At 46.2% G+C, this 14,123-nt stretch overlaps 2 protein-coding genes across 4 annotated transcripts; both read right to left on the bottom strand.

The window, feature by feature from the left end:
- Window positions 1-5,277: 5,277 nt before the first annotated feature.
- Window positions 5,278-7,530, bottom strand: LOC110982251 (nuclear factor NF-kappa-B p105 subunit-like). The gene has a single exon (XM_022240547.2). The coding sequence runs from the start codon at window positions 7,410-7,412 to the stop codon at window positions 6,087-6,089; it is 1,326 nt and encodes a 441-aa protein (XP_022096239.2). The 5' UTR covers window positions 7,413-7,530; the 3' UTR covers window positions 5,278-6,086.
- A 944-nt stretch (window positions 7,531-8,474) lies between these two features.
- iqcd (IQ motif containing D) lies at window positions 8,475-14,074 on the bottom strand. Of its 3 annotated transcripts, none has more exons than XM_022240569.2 (5): window positions 14,007-14,074; window positions 12,579-13,609; window positions 11,452-11,685; window positions 10,623-10,694; window positions 8,475-9,884 (listed from the first exon to the last, which is right to left on the bottom strand). In XM_022240569.2, the coding sequence occupies exons 2-5, from the start codon at window positions 13,482-13,484 to the stop codon at window positions 9,603-9,605; spliced, it is 1,494 nt and encodes a 497-aa protein (XP_022096261.1). In that variant the 5' UTR covers window positions 13,485-13,609; window positions 14,007-14,074; the 3' UTR covers window positions 8,475-9,602. The 3 variants fall into 3 exon arrangements, with proteins under 3 accessions (XP_022096261.1, XP_022096259.1, XP_022096262.1); XM_022240567.2 differs by lacking the exon at window positions 14,007-14,074 and adding an exon at window positions 13,722-13,967; XM_022240570.2 differs by lacking the exon at window positions 14,007-14,074 and adding an exon at window positions 13,786-13,967.
- Window positions 14,075-14,123: the final 49 nt, after the last annotated feature.

Here is a 14,123-nt window from a genome sequence, read left to right as displayed (position 1 = left end):
TGTTTAGCATAATGTCTTCCAACCCTGAAACCTTCATAATCGTTATTTAGTTGGTTTCATAAGAACTTTAACCTATATATATGTATAAACAGCGGGTTAGAAAGCTGTTCGGGAAGGATTCATATCTGTGTTCTTTTTTTCCCCTCTCTATCGAGGAAGAGAAATCAGGCGAAAGGTGAACGATGGATAGCCTCCATGATAAAGCCTGGCCTGCTCTGCTACATCCAGGGGCTGCGCCCCGCACGTCACAAGCCGTCGGCAGAGCCGCGAGAAACATGGAACATTCGCGCCGTGTCCATCACCGCCCCGCGTTAACTGAACATCGGACCCCATTACCAAATGAACCCGCGTTTGTCATCGCGCTAGCAAATCGCAACCCCGTCGCCGAACCCCAGATCCATCCTCGGGGGCCTGTGTAACTCAAGACCCAAGCGGCAAACTGCTACAATTTAGTCCGGACCAGAATCGGTTCCCCTCTCCCGATCCCCCACTCCCTGGTCTTTCCTCGCAGCTATCTATAATAGCTCTGACATTCAAAAGGAAAAATGGAACGGTTTGTTTAAAATTTCACAACCTGTTTTTTCTTACTCTCGGCTGAACTTTTACTTGTCGTATTTGAGAAACTTTCACCGTTCGACTTGAAGAATATAGTTGTACTTTAAATTTGTGCGTCAGTGATTAGTGATTAAGAATTATGTTTATATTCGTGGTCTACTTCATGAGAAAGAGGCTGAACCATTGTAACGTTGATGGAACTTAGTTTGCCCGCAAAGCTCGCAAAAGTCCAACCCATGTCATATCCGCTGAATTCCGGATCACATTCATGACATCTCACACACGTATTCTCGCCCAATTTTAAAGCAAGCATTAGATAGCATTACATACGATCTCGAGGTTGGCTTCAGCCTAATTATACCCAAGCAACTTCCCACCGGTACAAGATAAAAATGCAGTTTAAAAAAGAGTGCATAGAGTGTGTGTTTACTTTCTGTCCTGGGAACCTCGGTGTCTTCCTGGCATGCTTTTAATTCCTGTACTAAGAAAAAAAATTCAGATTCCAGGCGTTCCTTATCCTCACGCGATGCAAGGACTCAATGCATAATTTCCTTCCAACGATACGCACGCAGGCGATAGTACCGAACGCAGACCGTAAAAGAATGGATGGCGTCCAAGGTGGATGGAATGAACATGCAATGGGAGAGGGACAGTCGCATTACGGCTCCACGGTCTTTTTCCCTCCCGGCTCATGGGGCGTGGCAGGGCCAGTCCGTCACCGAGCCTGGCTGTGTTTCGCGGGACGGGAGTTCACCTTTTACGGTTGAGCACCTGTAGGCCCTCCCCGGTTGTACAGAAAAATGAGTACGGAAGAAATCTTAGATACCTCACGAATGATTTGTTTGCAGCCTCGGTCATAATGCCGGGAAATCTGAGGCAATTGATGACATCACCTCGGCCTGGGGCCGACGAGTGAAGGGGAAAGATTCTGCCCCTTGAAGAAGAGAACTTCATCACTCGTTTGCCAGGATTTAGACAGAGAGGGGCGGATCTTTGGCCGGCAGGAAAGACAGCCAATCCTTTCCTGTATGTAAGCTATGTCCATGAGTACCCGGATTAACCCGATATGGAACAAGGGGACTCAGATTCCAATTTCGACATCATTGTTTAAGATTTAAGACCGTCTTATAAGTGTGACTTTTATAAGGGGAACTTGGTCCATTGTCGCCCTTAAAACGACTTGAAACTTTGAAATCTGTCTATTTTTAAAATGAAAACCTTGGACATATGAAAGCCTTTCCGTGGTTCCCACTCATTCCATGGTTGTGGCAGATCAGCGTATTATGGTCAGTGTATCGAGATTACCATTATTCTTGAGAGGCAGGGGAACACAAACATTTAAACATTGGCCATCCTCTCATGAGAAGGACACTCGGATTTGGAATGACCTTTGGCTACCGACTTCTACCTCGGCTGTCCATATCTCCCGATCAGGTTCATCTTCACGAATTACGAAGAACCTTTAGGGCCTGCCTCATGAAGGGAGACAAAAACTAGGCTCACCTAAACCTTTGTCTCTGGAGTACGGGGATCCAAACGAGCCTCGAACCAATACGAAGGTGCTTCCCTGGACCAAGGCTGGACCCAAGAACCAGTTTTTGCGGGAAAGGGTGGGGGAATTCGGGAATTTTCTATCTATAACCTTTTTGGACCTTCCTGAGGTGTGAGGCTAAATTTGGGGACGGTTTACACACAGAGAGGAAATGAAATGGTCCCCACCAACAGAGCCATCTTTTCCTCTCATTACTTTGCAAGAATTAAAAACAAATTTTGTCCATTTGGGGTGCGTTCCCCATTCACCCTTCAACGGTAAGCAAAATCGTTGGTATTATAATGCACACTGCACTGTGTGTTAATTTAATTCAGTACCGATAGATAGGCCAATGGTTCTGACTTAAGTCATATATTCTCGCGGGAATTTAGACGCTAAACTCCGCATTGTGCCGTTGGAAAGGTTTAATTGAACATACAAGTTACATAAAAAAAATTACTGGCTGTTTTAAAACGACAGAAGGTGACCTTTTTGTACTAAAGACGAGTTTTCGTTGCGTTTTAAATGGCATTCTTGAACGTAGAGGGCTTGAAGGTACCGTTATACTGACCCGTCCAGTTCGTGTGTTCTATGAGCACACGGTTAACTGTCCACTGTCGTGAATCAGCTTCGTGTGGTTTGCAAGTTAATTGTTCAACCTGTGGACATCACTTTCCCGGGGGTGGCCATAATAAATGACGGGAATCTATAACTATATCTATAACTTTTTGTGTAATTTCTCCATCGGAATAGGCCAGAAACATCTTCAGCCCCGGTGACTGATCGGCCAGAGCCCCGTCGCCCGAGGGCTGGGGGGACCAGAAATATCCCCCTCCCTCAACATGTCAATTGAGAGGGGGTCACGGGCGTCTGTCGTCGAGGGAAATGGTATTAATTTGACCCGCTGGAGATGATGTTTGGCAAATCAAGGGGGGATATCTTATACGCCGCTGATGAGGATGCCCGATAATTGGTTCACGCGACAGCACAACACTACAATAGTACACTGCACGGGCCACTATCACCCACATCGTCCGCACTCCGTGGTGGAATTGGCCTGAATCGATAGGCCCCAGATGATCAGATCGGTACTGGAAGGGGACGACTCTTGCACGAATCAAGATCACAATCTCATCCTCGCCTTCGGCAAGGGTTGGGTCGATTGAGAGAGGCCAGACTGGACTCGAGGAAGATAAATGTTGATCTCCGACCTGTTTGTTTGATCAAAACCTACCCTATAATGTACCTATTCCATGCAGTTTTCCTCAAAGTTCCTCCTTTTCGTCTCTTCTACGAGTGATTTGGGATGGGATTTTGTGAGAGGACTTAACAAGAAATTGCTTCTCGCCTGCTCATTTTTGTTATTTCCTGAAGGGTTTCGCACTTTCACTGTGGATTATAATAAATGGAGCCAATGGACGGCACATTGCTGCGTCAGGCTATCGCGAATGCAAGAAGTTTTCCCCTTTGAGATGTAAAGTCTCCCCAAAAAACAGCTCAACCTGCTTCACTCTAATCACGTTGGTTTAGCCGTTCTCAATACGAACATGTATAATAAATCTGGCCGATTGTCAAGTTCAATACTTGATTTAAAGAAATTATTATTACTGCCATCAATACGAAGCCCCTCAACGGATACTTTCCAAAGCATACAATTAAACTTTGCGCACTATTCAATTATTATGCCTTCAATTTAATTTCAAACATGCTGGGTTGGAATGCCTGACTGGAGGCGTCTGTTGGTCCAGTATTTCTAGCTGCACAGACATGCGCTTCAAGTGACGGGTGAACTCCGTGTCAAAATAATAAGCATGCCAACAGAGGGCGCTATATACCCTCCACAGTAGCTTGTCAAGAAGGGGCGAAACTTACACGCAAGAGACCCCGCAATGTTTCTTGCAAACAATACACTGTTTCTGGACTTACTCTGCGTAATTAGTATTTTGTCGTAAGCCATTCCATGTGCCACACTGTATTGAGGAGATAAAATTCAAGCAATAGTGAAAAATTATTTAAGCACTTAAAACTTGCTACGTCCTCATTCCATAACTCAGTACCGGTACTTTATTTTTAAAAAAAGGTTTTCATTGTTTCCTGTAGGTGGACCTTATACGTTGTGATGCCATTTGCCAACAGTCCGGAGGTTTGGTCATCAGTAATTACCGGTTGGTCAAGTTCATTTGCTTTATTTGATCCCTATGACCGGTCACTGTTTTGACCCCAACCGCTTTGTACTTTATCACCCACCGGCAAATAGAATTGGTAAAACTGGGAGACGCCTGTGCTGTTCTCGGAGCAGCACCGGAGGTGGTGAATTCGAGTTCGCACTCCGGGGGGGGGGACACAACGGCTACAAATAGCTCCCATGCCCCCAGGCCAGGATTCACTTGACTTCCCGCCAGCCGGATGGCTTGTTAAGATGCAGGGGGATCTCTCCCACGGGTCCTGACAAAAAAACCCGCATAACCCATTGACTTGAGCGGGCACCGGCAGAACCCACCACTTGACGGGAGAAAAGTAACAGTGAACCTGAACTAGCGTCAGGGGAATTGGTGTCACAGAGGGGGCGATGACGAGGCTTGTCGGTTGAAATGTTGGGGGGGGCGGGAGAAAAAAGTTCAGAGACCCGGTGTTTGAACCTCGTGCTCCGTTCGGAATTCGACAGCAGTGAATCTAGGCTGTATGTAACACATTAGAATTAGAGAAGTGACGTCAATTCGAGTGCCCAGTGGGAGCTGGCTGAGGTGGGGAGTGAGCAAAATAATAAAATCCAACTTTGTAAAATCAAGAGATTGGGAAAGGACATCGCACTGCAATAACAGGTGTTGTTTGTGATACAAATCTTTTGTATCTGTGTGTACTTCGTGGGCTGATCCAGGAATTTTTTTTCGTGTGGGGGGTCTTTTAATGCATGTGTCGTCTTATGTGCCTCAAACGTTATGTACCTGAAGGCCCGTTCAATCATGGTCTGCTCTCAGTTCAGCAGTGATATATGCAATGAATGTTCGCCCTCGGAAAATTTTTAAAAATCTCAAACTCTGCACTTTCAGTTTTTAGGTTCCTTACCGCATAAAGCTGTCCATTCCCCTGGTCAAAAGGTTGGAGGTAATACTACCTCCCTACCCCCACCCCCATCCCACCCCGGGGATCTATGCCTCGCCTCAGAATTGAGCGGAGGGGTTGAAAATGGCTTGGAATAATGCCAACGACCTTTAATTTTGCGTACCAGTCTTATACAGGTATTCTTCACCAAAAATGAAAAAAATAAAAAAGAAGGTGAAGGCTTACCAGATTTCAACGTTTAAAATAACAATTCCATCTTCAAATAAATTCGTTTGTTATGTACATGTTCATAATATATGTATATAACATTCCAATATTTAGGATTTGTCTGGAAACACATAGAAATTAGCTGCTGATCTCAAAATAACGGTCGAGTTAGGGCGGCCTGTTCTTGACACGGGTTTCTTGTTCTCGTGCTCGAACGGCGGGAACACGACTCAAGAGCACTGTTCTCGGAACAGAATCACACACCACCTCCTCGTCAGGGTTTTACAGGAACACACGGAAAAACTCGTGAGATTTTGATTTTTGAACAGCTACAAAAGTAGAGAGATGGCTTCCAAAGCCATAGACCATAGGAAGTTTTGCAAAATTAGCATTAATTATTTTCTGTATCACAGAAATGAATGTTCCTGTTTATATAGAAAAGAATTCAGCCCATCCAAACATTAATTCTGGAATAACGTAGCCTACATGGACGCCGCCATGTTGCTTGTCACTAACTACCAGCAATAACCGGTTGTTCGTTCTCGGCGTTCGAGCAGCCGACCCACGTTCGAGTCGGCCAACGCTTCAGACGTTAAGGTGTACTGTAGAGGGCGCTGTTTCTACTTGGCAGTGTTTCAGAGTGAAAGCATCACAAATGACCCATGGAGCGTCTACTGATCTCATAGGGGAAGCTACATCGGGAGTGATCAGTGATGATTAGGCCTACCACTTATTCGAACTTGCATTGTCCAAGTAATATTTGCCAGATCGGGTTTGTACGATCCAGTACCAAAAATCTCTGCAAGGCTTTAGGAAGGGGTAGCCTAGCGATGTTGTCTTCTATTTCATCTTCATAAGAGGATGCGAAAATCAGTTGAAAGCGGAGTACCTTTCTGCAGAGTCTCTGGAGCGGCGGGGGAGTTCTACAGGTGAGAAGCGCCTCTCGGAGAGGCTCTGACCCCGGAAGGGTGAGTAAGGCGGGGAGGCTCTCCTTGTCGGGCAACCCATACCGTAGTGTGGCATCTGCGAGCTTTAGAACCGCGCTGATGTTGAGTGGACGGCTGTGTGGGTTCTCCAAGAGCGCGTGGAGAGGGTTCATGCCGGTAGAGTCCCGGATGTCGGCATCTGCTCCCGCTCGCAGCAAGCATGTGATGACGGACTCATCGGCCGTTCTGCAAGCGGCGTGGAGGGGCGTCTGACCGTTGCTGTCTGTGGCGTCTGGATCAGCTCCCTGCCAGAGCAGCATTCGGACACAAGCCTCCCTCTTATGTTGTGGGCAACGAGACTCCACAGCGTAGTGGAGCGCCGTCTTGCCTCGGTTACAGGTAAGATGGACGTCAGCTTTGGCTTCGAGAAGCACCGCAAGGCAGGCTTCTCCCATCGCTGCCGCCAGCATCGCCGGTGTTTTGCGGTCAATATCGCGGGCATCCTTGAAGGCACCGTAACTCAAGAGCATCTTGGCCGCTCCGGGGATGTCGTACCTGGCGGAGTAGTGCAGCGGCGACTGCTGGCGGTTGTCACGGGCATTTGGACTGCTCCCGAAGGCGCATAGCCTTCGGAGGGTGTTGATGCATATCAGGTCTACGGCTCGCAGGTATCGTCGGTACGCTGCGACCTCCTGGGAGAACAGTTGCCGGTCGTCCTTCGGGACGCATCTCGGCCAGTATAAGATCAAGGTGTGGATGGCCGTCTTCCCCTCGATGTCTACCCAGTCAGGGTCGGCACCATGCCGGAGGAGCATCTTCACGATTTCTGGCTGGCGGTGCATCACGGCGAATTGCAGGGGCAGCGTGGTCTTGACGGCGTCTCGTGGAAGACTGCTGGAGTAGTCGCCCTCCTGAAGGTTGACAGCACCCATCGCCAGTAGCTCCTTGCATCTGCTCGCGTCACCCGTGTGGATGGCGTTGTACAGCTCGTCATTTCGCATTTGAGACTGGCTCCGGAGGTGCATCGCTATTCTAACTGAATCGGAGGAGGATGGCTGCTCGGACGGTGAAAAACAGTTGAGACAAAGTCGGCTAAATAGCTTGATTGTTTTATCCGGTAACTCTGGCATTACTAAGAGCAAAACACGTGTGTGTCGTGAGGTGAGCCTCTCTGGACTTAGAGCTAGAGCATTACAACAGAAATGTTTAAAAAGAGCACGTTCTAGTAGCTGCGAGTGCGTTTGGCACATTCTTTCTCAGCGCGTAATGACGCTCACGTCCACATCAGCAAAGTGAACGCGCTCAAGTTTGCCTTTCTACATCCATACAACAGCTCAATTTTCCAACACTGGAACCAACCATTTTGAACACAATAACACATGTAACACATGTAACAAAGGAATAAATAGTGCAAACAGGAATTTTTTAAAAAGTGAAAAAAAAAAACTCGAAGGTCTTTCCCAACAATTTTTGTTTTATAATAGGAGCTGTTGACCAAGTTTGGAAGATACCTTATTGACGTTAAGATCCATGGTTGAACAACTACGGGTTGGGACTCCAAATCTAAATGCATTTGACATCGAGCTCCTTCATTTAAAACTCTGCCCCAGTCAAGTTCGGATGAAATTATGACATTAATTAAACTGGATGTTCTGGAAGCCGGTTTATTAAGTGAAAGAAGAGTAAAGCTATGCAATCGTGGAAGGGGAGAGGTGTTGCGTAAATCCAACGGGGGGGCGAGTTATCCTTCTGGACACTGGTGGCGGAAGAGGTTGGGGGGTATCGGCATGTGCCCCCCTCCCCCACTTTTTCGACTGGGGGGGTGGCCCCCACTTTTTGCAGGACCTATATTAGGTGGGGCTCCATGGATTGAGCTACCAATGGCAATGGCAGTAGCATCGCTACCAGCAAAATTGAGCGCTCCCGACCAACATGGCTCTTTTCAACCGATGAGGGGTGCTTCCGCTCAGGGCATATAATTAATGTGATGGAGTATCAAGAAACCAGCCTCGGGAACAGGGTCAAATTCTGGAACTGCATACACTGTATACGTACCATCACCGACACAAATTCAATGTAGATGTATTAAACTGTCAAATAGTGGAAGGTGAAAACTGGACGGAGCCCGCCAAGTACGATTTACACCACCAAAAAAAACAACAAAAAAAACCCACATTTTAGAAAATCGCAAATTTCTGTTAATTTTAAACGAGACGCTGTCTCAGTCTGCACTTTTATTGATACATGTACTCTCCAGTACATGCATGTACAGCAATGAGTCCGACAGAAATAAGCAAACCGGAATGACTTCTCAAATTAAACACGTTAAACATGATCTATATACATGTAAAGGTATTATGATACAGGTGTTGAATTGGGAATAAATCCAGCGAAGCAACAGAATAAACATTCCTCAAATCATGTGACTATCTCAGACTATTTTTCTTGATTATGGCTTGCATTTTATGAAGCAAAATTATCTAACAGAAACAGCTACAATGGTTCAAAGGTCAAGATGTGTACACGGGTACATGCATGTACATGAATACTCACTAAATGCCCGGTTCATCCTAAGTGCATGTAAATTTACACATACGAGTACAAATTTTCTCAGATGAAAAAATTGGAATGTCAATGATGGATTTGTGTTTCACAAAAGACAGGTGGTTAATTAATCACATCTTTCAAAGAGAAAATCACTCACAACAGTCAGGCCAAAGAAACTTCCTAACTAGATTAATGTCCCCGCTTCGCTTGCGAAAAATTATCGCAGAAATGTTAAAATTCAAATTGTTTTTCCCAACTTCTTAATTACTTCTCATGTCACAATGGTGATGTGGTTGTAAACAAAAGTTTACTTGTAGGCTGTAACTGGCAACAATACAATAGTCCCTGGGAAGCCAGACGCTTCCTGAAGTTAACATGCTGTCATACTGGTCTTAGTCAAGACTTAGTAAAGTAATCTTTCTATAAGCCGTTCTTCAAGATCCTTGCAACCTATCCACATAAACTCCATGAAGGTAGTTTTATACCATTCTGAATTTGGCATTATGTGATTACCAGGCTGCAGGTACTGCTAGGGTTAAATATGCTGCTTAGAAGACATGTCTGGAGGCAAAGTTGGGAAGCAACGCTTCTTGGTATTCAAACATTCCATGGATAAATACTATTGATAAACTGCGAATTCACTTGTGACGAGCAAAAAGTCACAAAATCATCCCACAGAGAAAAACTTTAACCAATGGTTGGAGAACAAAGACTTGCAGATACTCTGAAGGAAGGGCGGGATGTTCCATTTGCGTCGGGGGAGAGGGGGTGTTCTACTTCTTCCCTTTCTTGCCCTTCTTGCCCTTTTTGCCTTTCTTCTTCTTGGCCTTAAGGGCCTTGCGGCACTTGTAGGACCTCCAGAAGGCCTGGATGACGGTGGCGCCCTTGATCATCAGGGCCAGCTCCTTCTCTTCCCGCTCCTTCTTCTCCTGGGCCACACGCCGCTCTTCCACAATGGTGGTGTACTCCACCTCTAGCGTCTTGAAGCGCTCCTCCAGCTCGTTCAGCTGGGCCTTCTCCTCTGTGTAGACAGTGTCCAGGTCCTCATACTCATCCTGTTGGGTGGGTATAAAGGTACGGGCCAAATGACTCAATTCTCGCAAATCGGGCAGCCGCTTGCTGCTGTGCGGGAAGTGATTGCTTAATGGAAACGTCATGTGTGCTGGGCGGAACTCAGTGGGGAAATTGGCAAGAAGCAGCACACAGTGCATGAATTTTTGGCTGGTAACCTGTTTTTGCTGAGCAACGATTTTCTGCACTTAGGAGATTCTCTGTGCTCGGCAGGTCAAGGAAATTGGCCCCGGTACCCTTTTGTTTTGTTTACAAACACTGAACAGCATTTCATGGCCAAAGACAAGCATAAAGTCTACCCTTTGTTTCTATTTACAACAACACTGTTTGGCTCAAAATGCACAACTTACTTCATCACTGTTGAAATGGGCCCGCTTTTTCTAGCAGTTTATAGTAAAAGCATTAATTATTTAGTGTTTACGTATTCCCATGAATTTTTTTTTACCCCTTTGTGAATTACACTTCTCGTTCCGACTCTCTACTCAAGGACAGAAAAAGTTTTGCCATGCAGCGGAACAACTGCGCTTGTGATGTAGGCAAAAAAAGGTCAGAGTTCAGGGTTATGAGTTCTGTGCAGCCTACAATATACGGAAGTACACGGTACAAGCTGAGCTAATTTGAAACAGAATGAGCACAAAATTTGACACCTTGAAAAGCAATATAGAAATTCACTGGCCCACCTCCCCCAAAACTTCCTGAGGCCTTTGTCATGGAAAACTTACCTGCCGTTCACCCATGTCAGTGTCATATTTCTGGATCCAGTTCTCAACTTCGGTTTCAATCTTGTATTTTCTCTGAGGTCAAAACAAGATGATACCATGACGGCTGTTATTGGCAATCCTTGCATTATGGAGATCCCATTCAAGCTGCTGGGATACTAATTAATCCAGAAATTAACTACTTTTGAAAATTTCAAAATAAATAGATGACTCAGACGTCCAGGGGCATTGATGCTATTAACATATGGATATAAGGACCTGGTACCAAATGCTCCAATACACATACATTGTATTGGACTAGATAGATAGATACATGTATTCCAGTCTTTTTTATGTTGCTGTATTCCATTTGTTTTTAATATCTAAGAACCCACTAATAATACAAGCGTTCTTGATCTGGCCCTGTTATTTCAACACTTCCGCCCTGATGGGCTGATGTACAGAACCCTAAAGGCCGTGTCCCAGACTTGTCTGCTGAAGTGTGTCTCTCCCCCTAACATGAGCGCTGTCTCTCCCCCTAACATGAGCGCTGTCTCTCCCCCAAACATGAGCGCTGTCTCTCCCCCTAACATGAGCGCTGTCTCTCCCCCTAACATGAGCGCTGTCTCTCCCCCTAACATGAGCGCTGTCAAGGAGGGGAGGGGGGAATAAAAATGCAAAGAAAAGAAAACGCGAAACGAACGAAGAAAAAACAGGAAAGGGGACAAAAATCACCAATTTGCAAGATAATGCCTCAGAGTCGAGACATGTCAACGTAAATGGTTTATCAATTTGCTGCTGATACGTGCTTTGTCCCCCCCCGAACAAAATTTCGCCCCTCCCCCTCGTTTACCTTCCTGAGTGCCAACTCGCTCTCTCGGTGTTCTGCTGTGTTGGTGGCCAGCTGTGTCTTCAGTGCCTGCAGCTCTGCCTGCAGCTTGGCCTGCTTGCCATCCGAGTTCTTGGCGTCCGCCTGCTGCTGTTTGTCGGCCTCCGACTTGGTGCGGCGGATGTGCTCTTCTGAGAACTTCTCGATCTGGTTCAGCTCGGCTTTCAGACGACGGATCTCCTCATTTCGTTTGGAGATCTGACGATAAAAGCAGGGGGTGGAAAGTGTACAATGTAAGTACATGCCGTGTAATTTTGTTTTTTCTTCCAAATTCTGTAATAATTTGGTACTGTAAGAACTGTTCCGACAAAACATATACAGCCTCAAAATACAATGGTACAATAATTTTGTCCTGACAACTCTGAATTCTGAATGTGCTGTGCTGTAGGTTACATGCAGGCAAAATCCCAACAAGAAATGGTGCATTATTTCACGCCCAGCTGTGTTCGTAACATTAACTGTAGCTGTATAACACCGTACCCAAAGTCACATTCAGCAGGGGAAGTGTTCAGGCATTTACTTCAAAAACACTTAAGATTTTTTTCGGACCAGTGCCATGGGGGGATGTGCACTAGCGACTTCGAGATATGAAACTCTTTCCTCAATCAGGTGTTTCTACAGAGAGACCCTCTGCTTGGAACCGCCCCTCTGAAAATACACCCAGCAACTGCATATACAAGTCACCCCAGTAATTTCTCTGATAATGGACCACTCAGTGCTGTGGTTGTCTCTTTTTCAACAGGCTCCCTGCGTTAGAGGGCATTTCTTTCTTCCTCTAGGATAGGCTCTAGTAAACCTTTTGGGCCTTCATTGTAATTAAATTCAAATAACAAAGAACAGCCTCTGACTCTGCGTTAACGCAAGGGGTCTAGGCCTATAGAAAAATCGGGAGAAAGAATCATGTAGTTAGCCATTACAGCGGGGCCATCCTGTTCGCACGCAGGTCGTACGTGTCCGCATGTTACATTCCTCTCTGGCCAACCGGGCATCATAACCTGCCAAAATGCACGTGTACACTCAAGTTAAGACATGTGTGTGAGTGCGATGGCCTGCAAGAATGGCATCTCTTCAGATTTGTCTATAGGACCTACCTCTTCATCTTTTTCATCTTCAGCAGCTTGGAGTTCTGCTGACAGCTTCTTGATGACTTGGGCGTTATTCCTCTCTCGGATGGTGATGTGGGTGAGGTAATCGGTCTTCTCCTTCTCCTCCAGGGGTGTGGTCAGCAGTCGCTCCAGGATGAATCCCCGCAGCTCGCTCAAGTAGGTGATGAGGTTGCCCGCCTCCTGATCTCGCTGCTTACGCTCCGCCCTCACAGCGTTCACAGCGGCAGGGTTCAGCGAGAGGAGACGCAGGATGTTGCGGGTGGAGAAACTCATCTGCTGCTTCAGGGTGGCCAAAGTCTGCATCAACTGCTCCTCCTCTTCTGAGATGCCCATCTCGTCTTCTTCCTCCTCATCACTGACATCATTCTCAGTTGCAATGATGCTGCTGTGCCTGGACGATGCCCGGCTCTGTGAGCCAGCACTCCTCTGGGACAGTGCTGATGACCTTCGGCTTACACTAGATGCCAAGACTGGCTCTGGATTCCTGATGGCATTCAGCTGTGTGCATGCATCGGCGTACAAGTTCTTCATTCTGCTCTGTTCCTCCAGAGCTGTGACGAGTTCTACACCTAGCACCACGCCGAACCTGTCCAGATTCTCAATAACATACGGCAACAGTGAAACCACTTCAGTCCGTTTGATTGCCTCATCTAAGACAGCCAACACCCTCTGAGATTCCACTGTTGTCAGCTTCTTGCGTCCGGGATCCAAGACTCGAAGTGGGTCGGTTTTGGGCTGCTTTCCTTCCTTGGACTTCGTTTTATGTAGGCCCACTGCTTTAAACTGCGGAGGTTCTTTCGAGATTCTCTCTGGGCGTTCTTTGGGTCCTTCTGCCCTGACTTTGTCGAGCAGACGAACTGTTTCCATCACCGCTATGTCTGCAAATGCCATTTTGATTGGTCGCTGAGCCTTCCTGTAAAGTTTCCTGGGCTGTAAATGCGGCGCACGGTGGTGTAGCCCAACGGGTGTTGAAAACAAGTGCACGGCGTGCGTTGAACAAACTTCAGGGTTATTCCCTTGAAAACGAGAAAGAAAACGCAAAATGTAACATAAAACACTTCACACGACTTTTAAATGCTCTGTTCTCTTAATTTCATCCGATTCTGAAACTTCGAGATCCGAGAAAACCTTTCTCATTGCACACCCACTTCCCGACTGAAGTTGCATTGCCATTAATGTATTGCATACATACACGCTTATTTGGGTACTAGATAGACGGCGGTACGGAAGTTGCAAGTGCCCAGCAACACCGCAGTAAACATTGATTGGCATCCGCAAGTGAAAAGTAGTTTGAGGAAACTGTTTTCCTTTGGACTATTTCACCCTTATTCTGATTCTTGAGTTCTTTTTTTCAAATAACGTCGACAACATTTATATTAAAAAAAATTTGATCATCAGATTAGAAACGTTTACCTCAAAGCGGATGAATCAAGAACAATTTTGACATTATTACATGTTGCTACGCACGTAACTAGGTGACGTCACTTTCAAGGTTGCAATCTCGAGTTCACGAAGAATCTCGTTTTATAT

The sequence above is a fragment of the Acanthaster planci genome, linkage group LG09 (assembly GCF_054643075.1).
Source record: "Acanthaster planci isolate LZ-2023a linkage group LG09, COTS_SCS, whole genome shotgun sequence".
NCBI lineage: Eukaryota > Metazoa > Echinodermata > Asteroidea > Valvatida > Acanthasteridae > Acanthaster > Acanthaster planci.
Note: the sequence above shows the minus strand (reverse complement) of the source record. Positions and strands in the feature narration are given on the sequence as shown.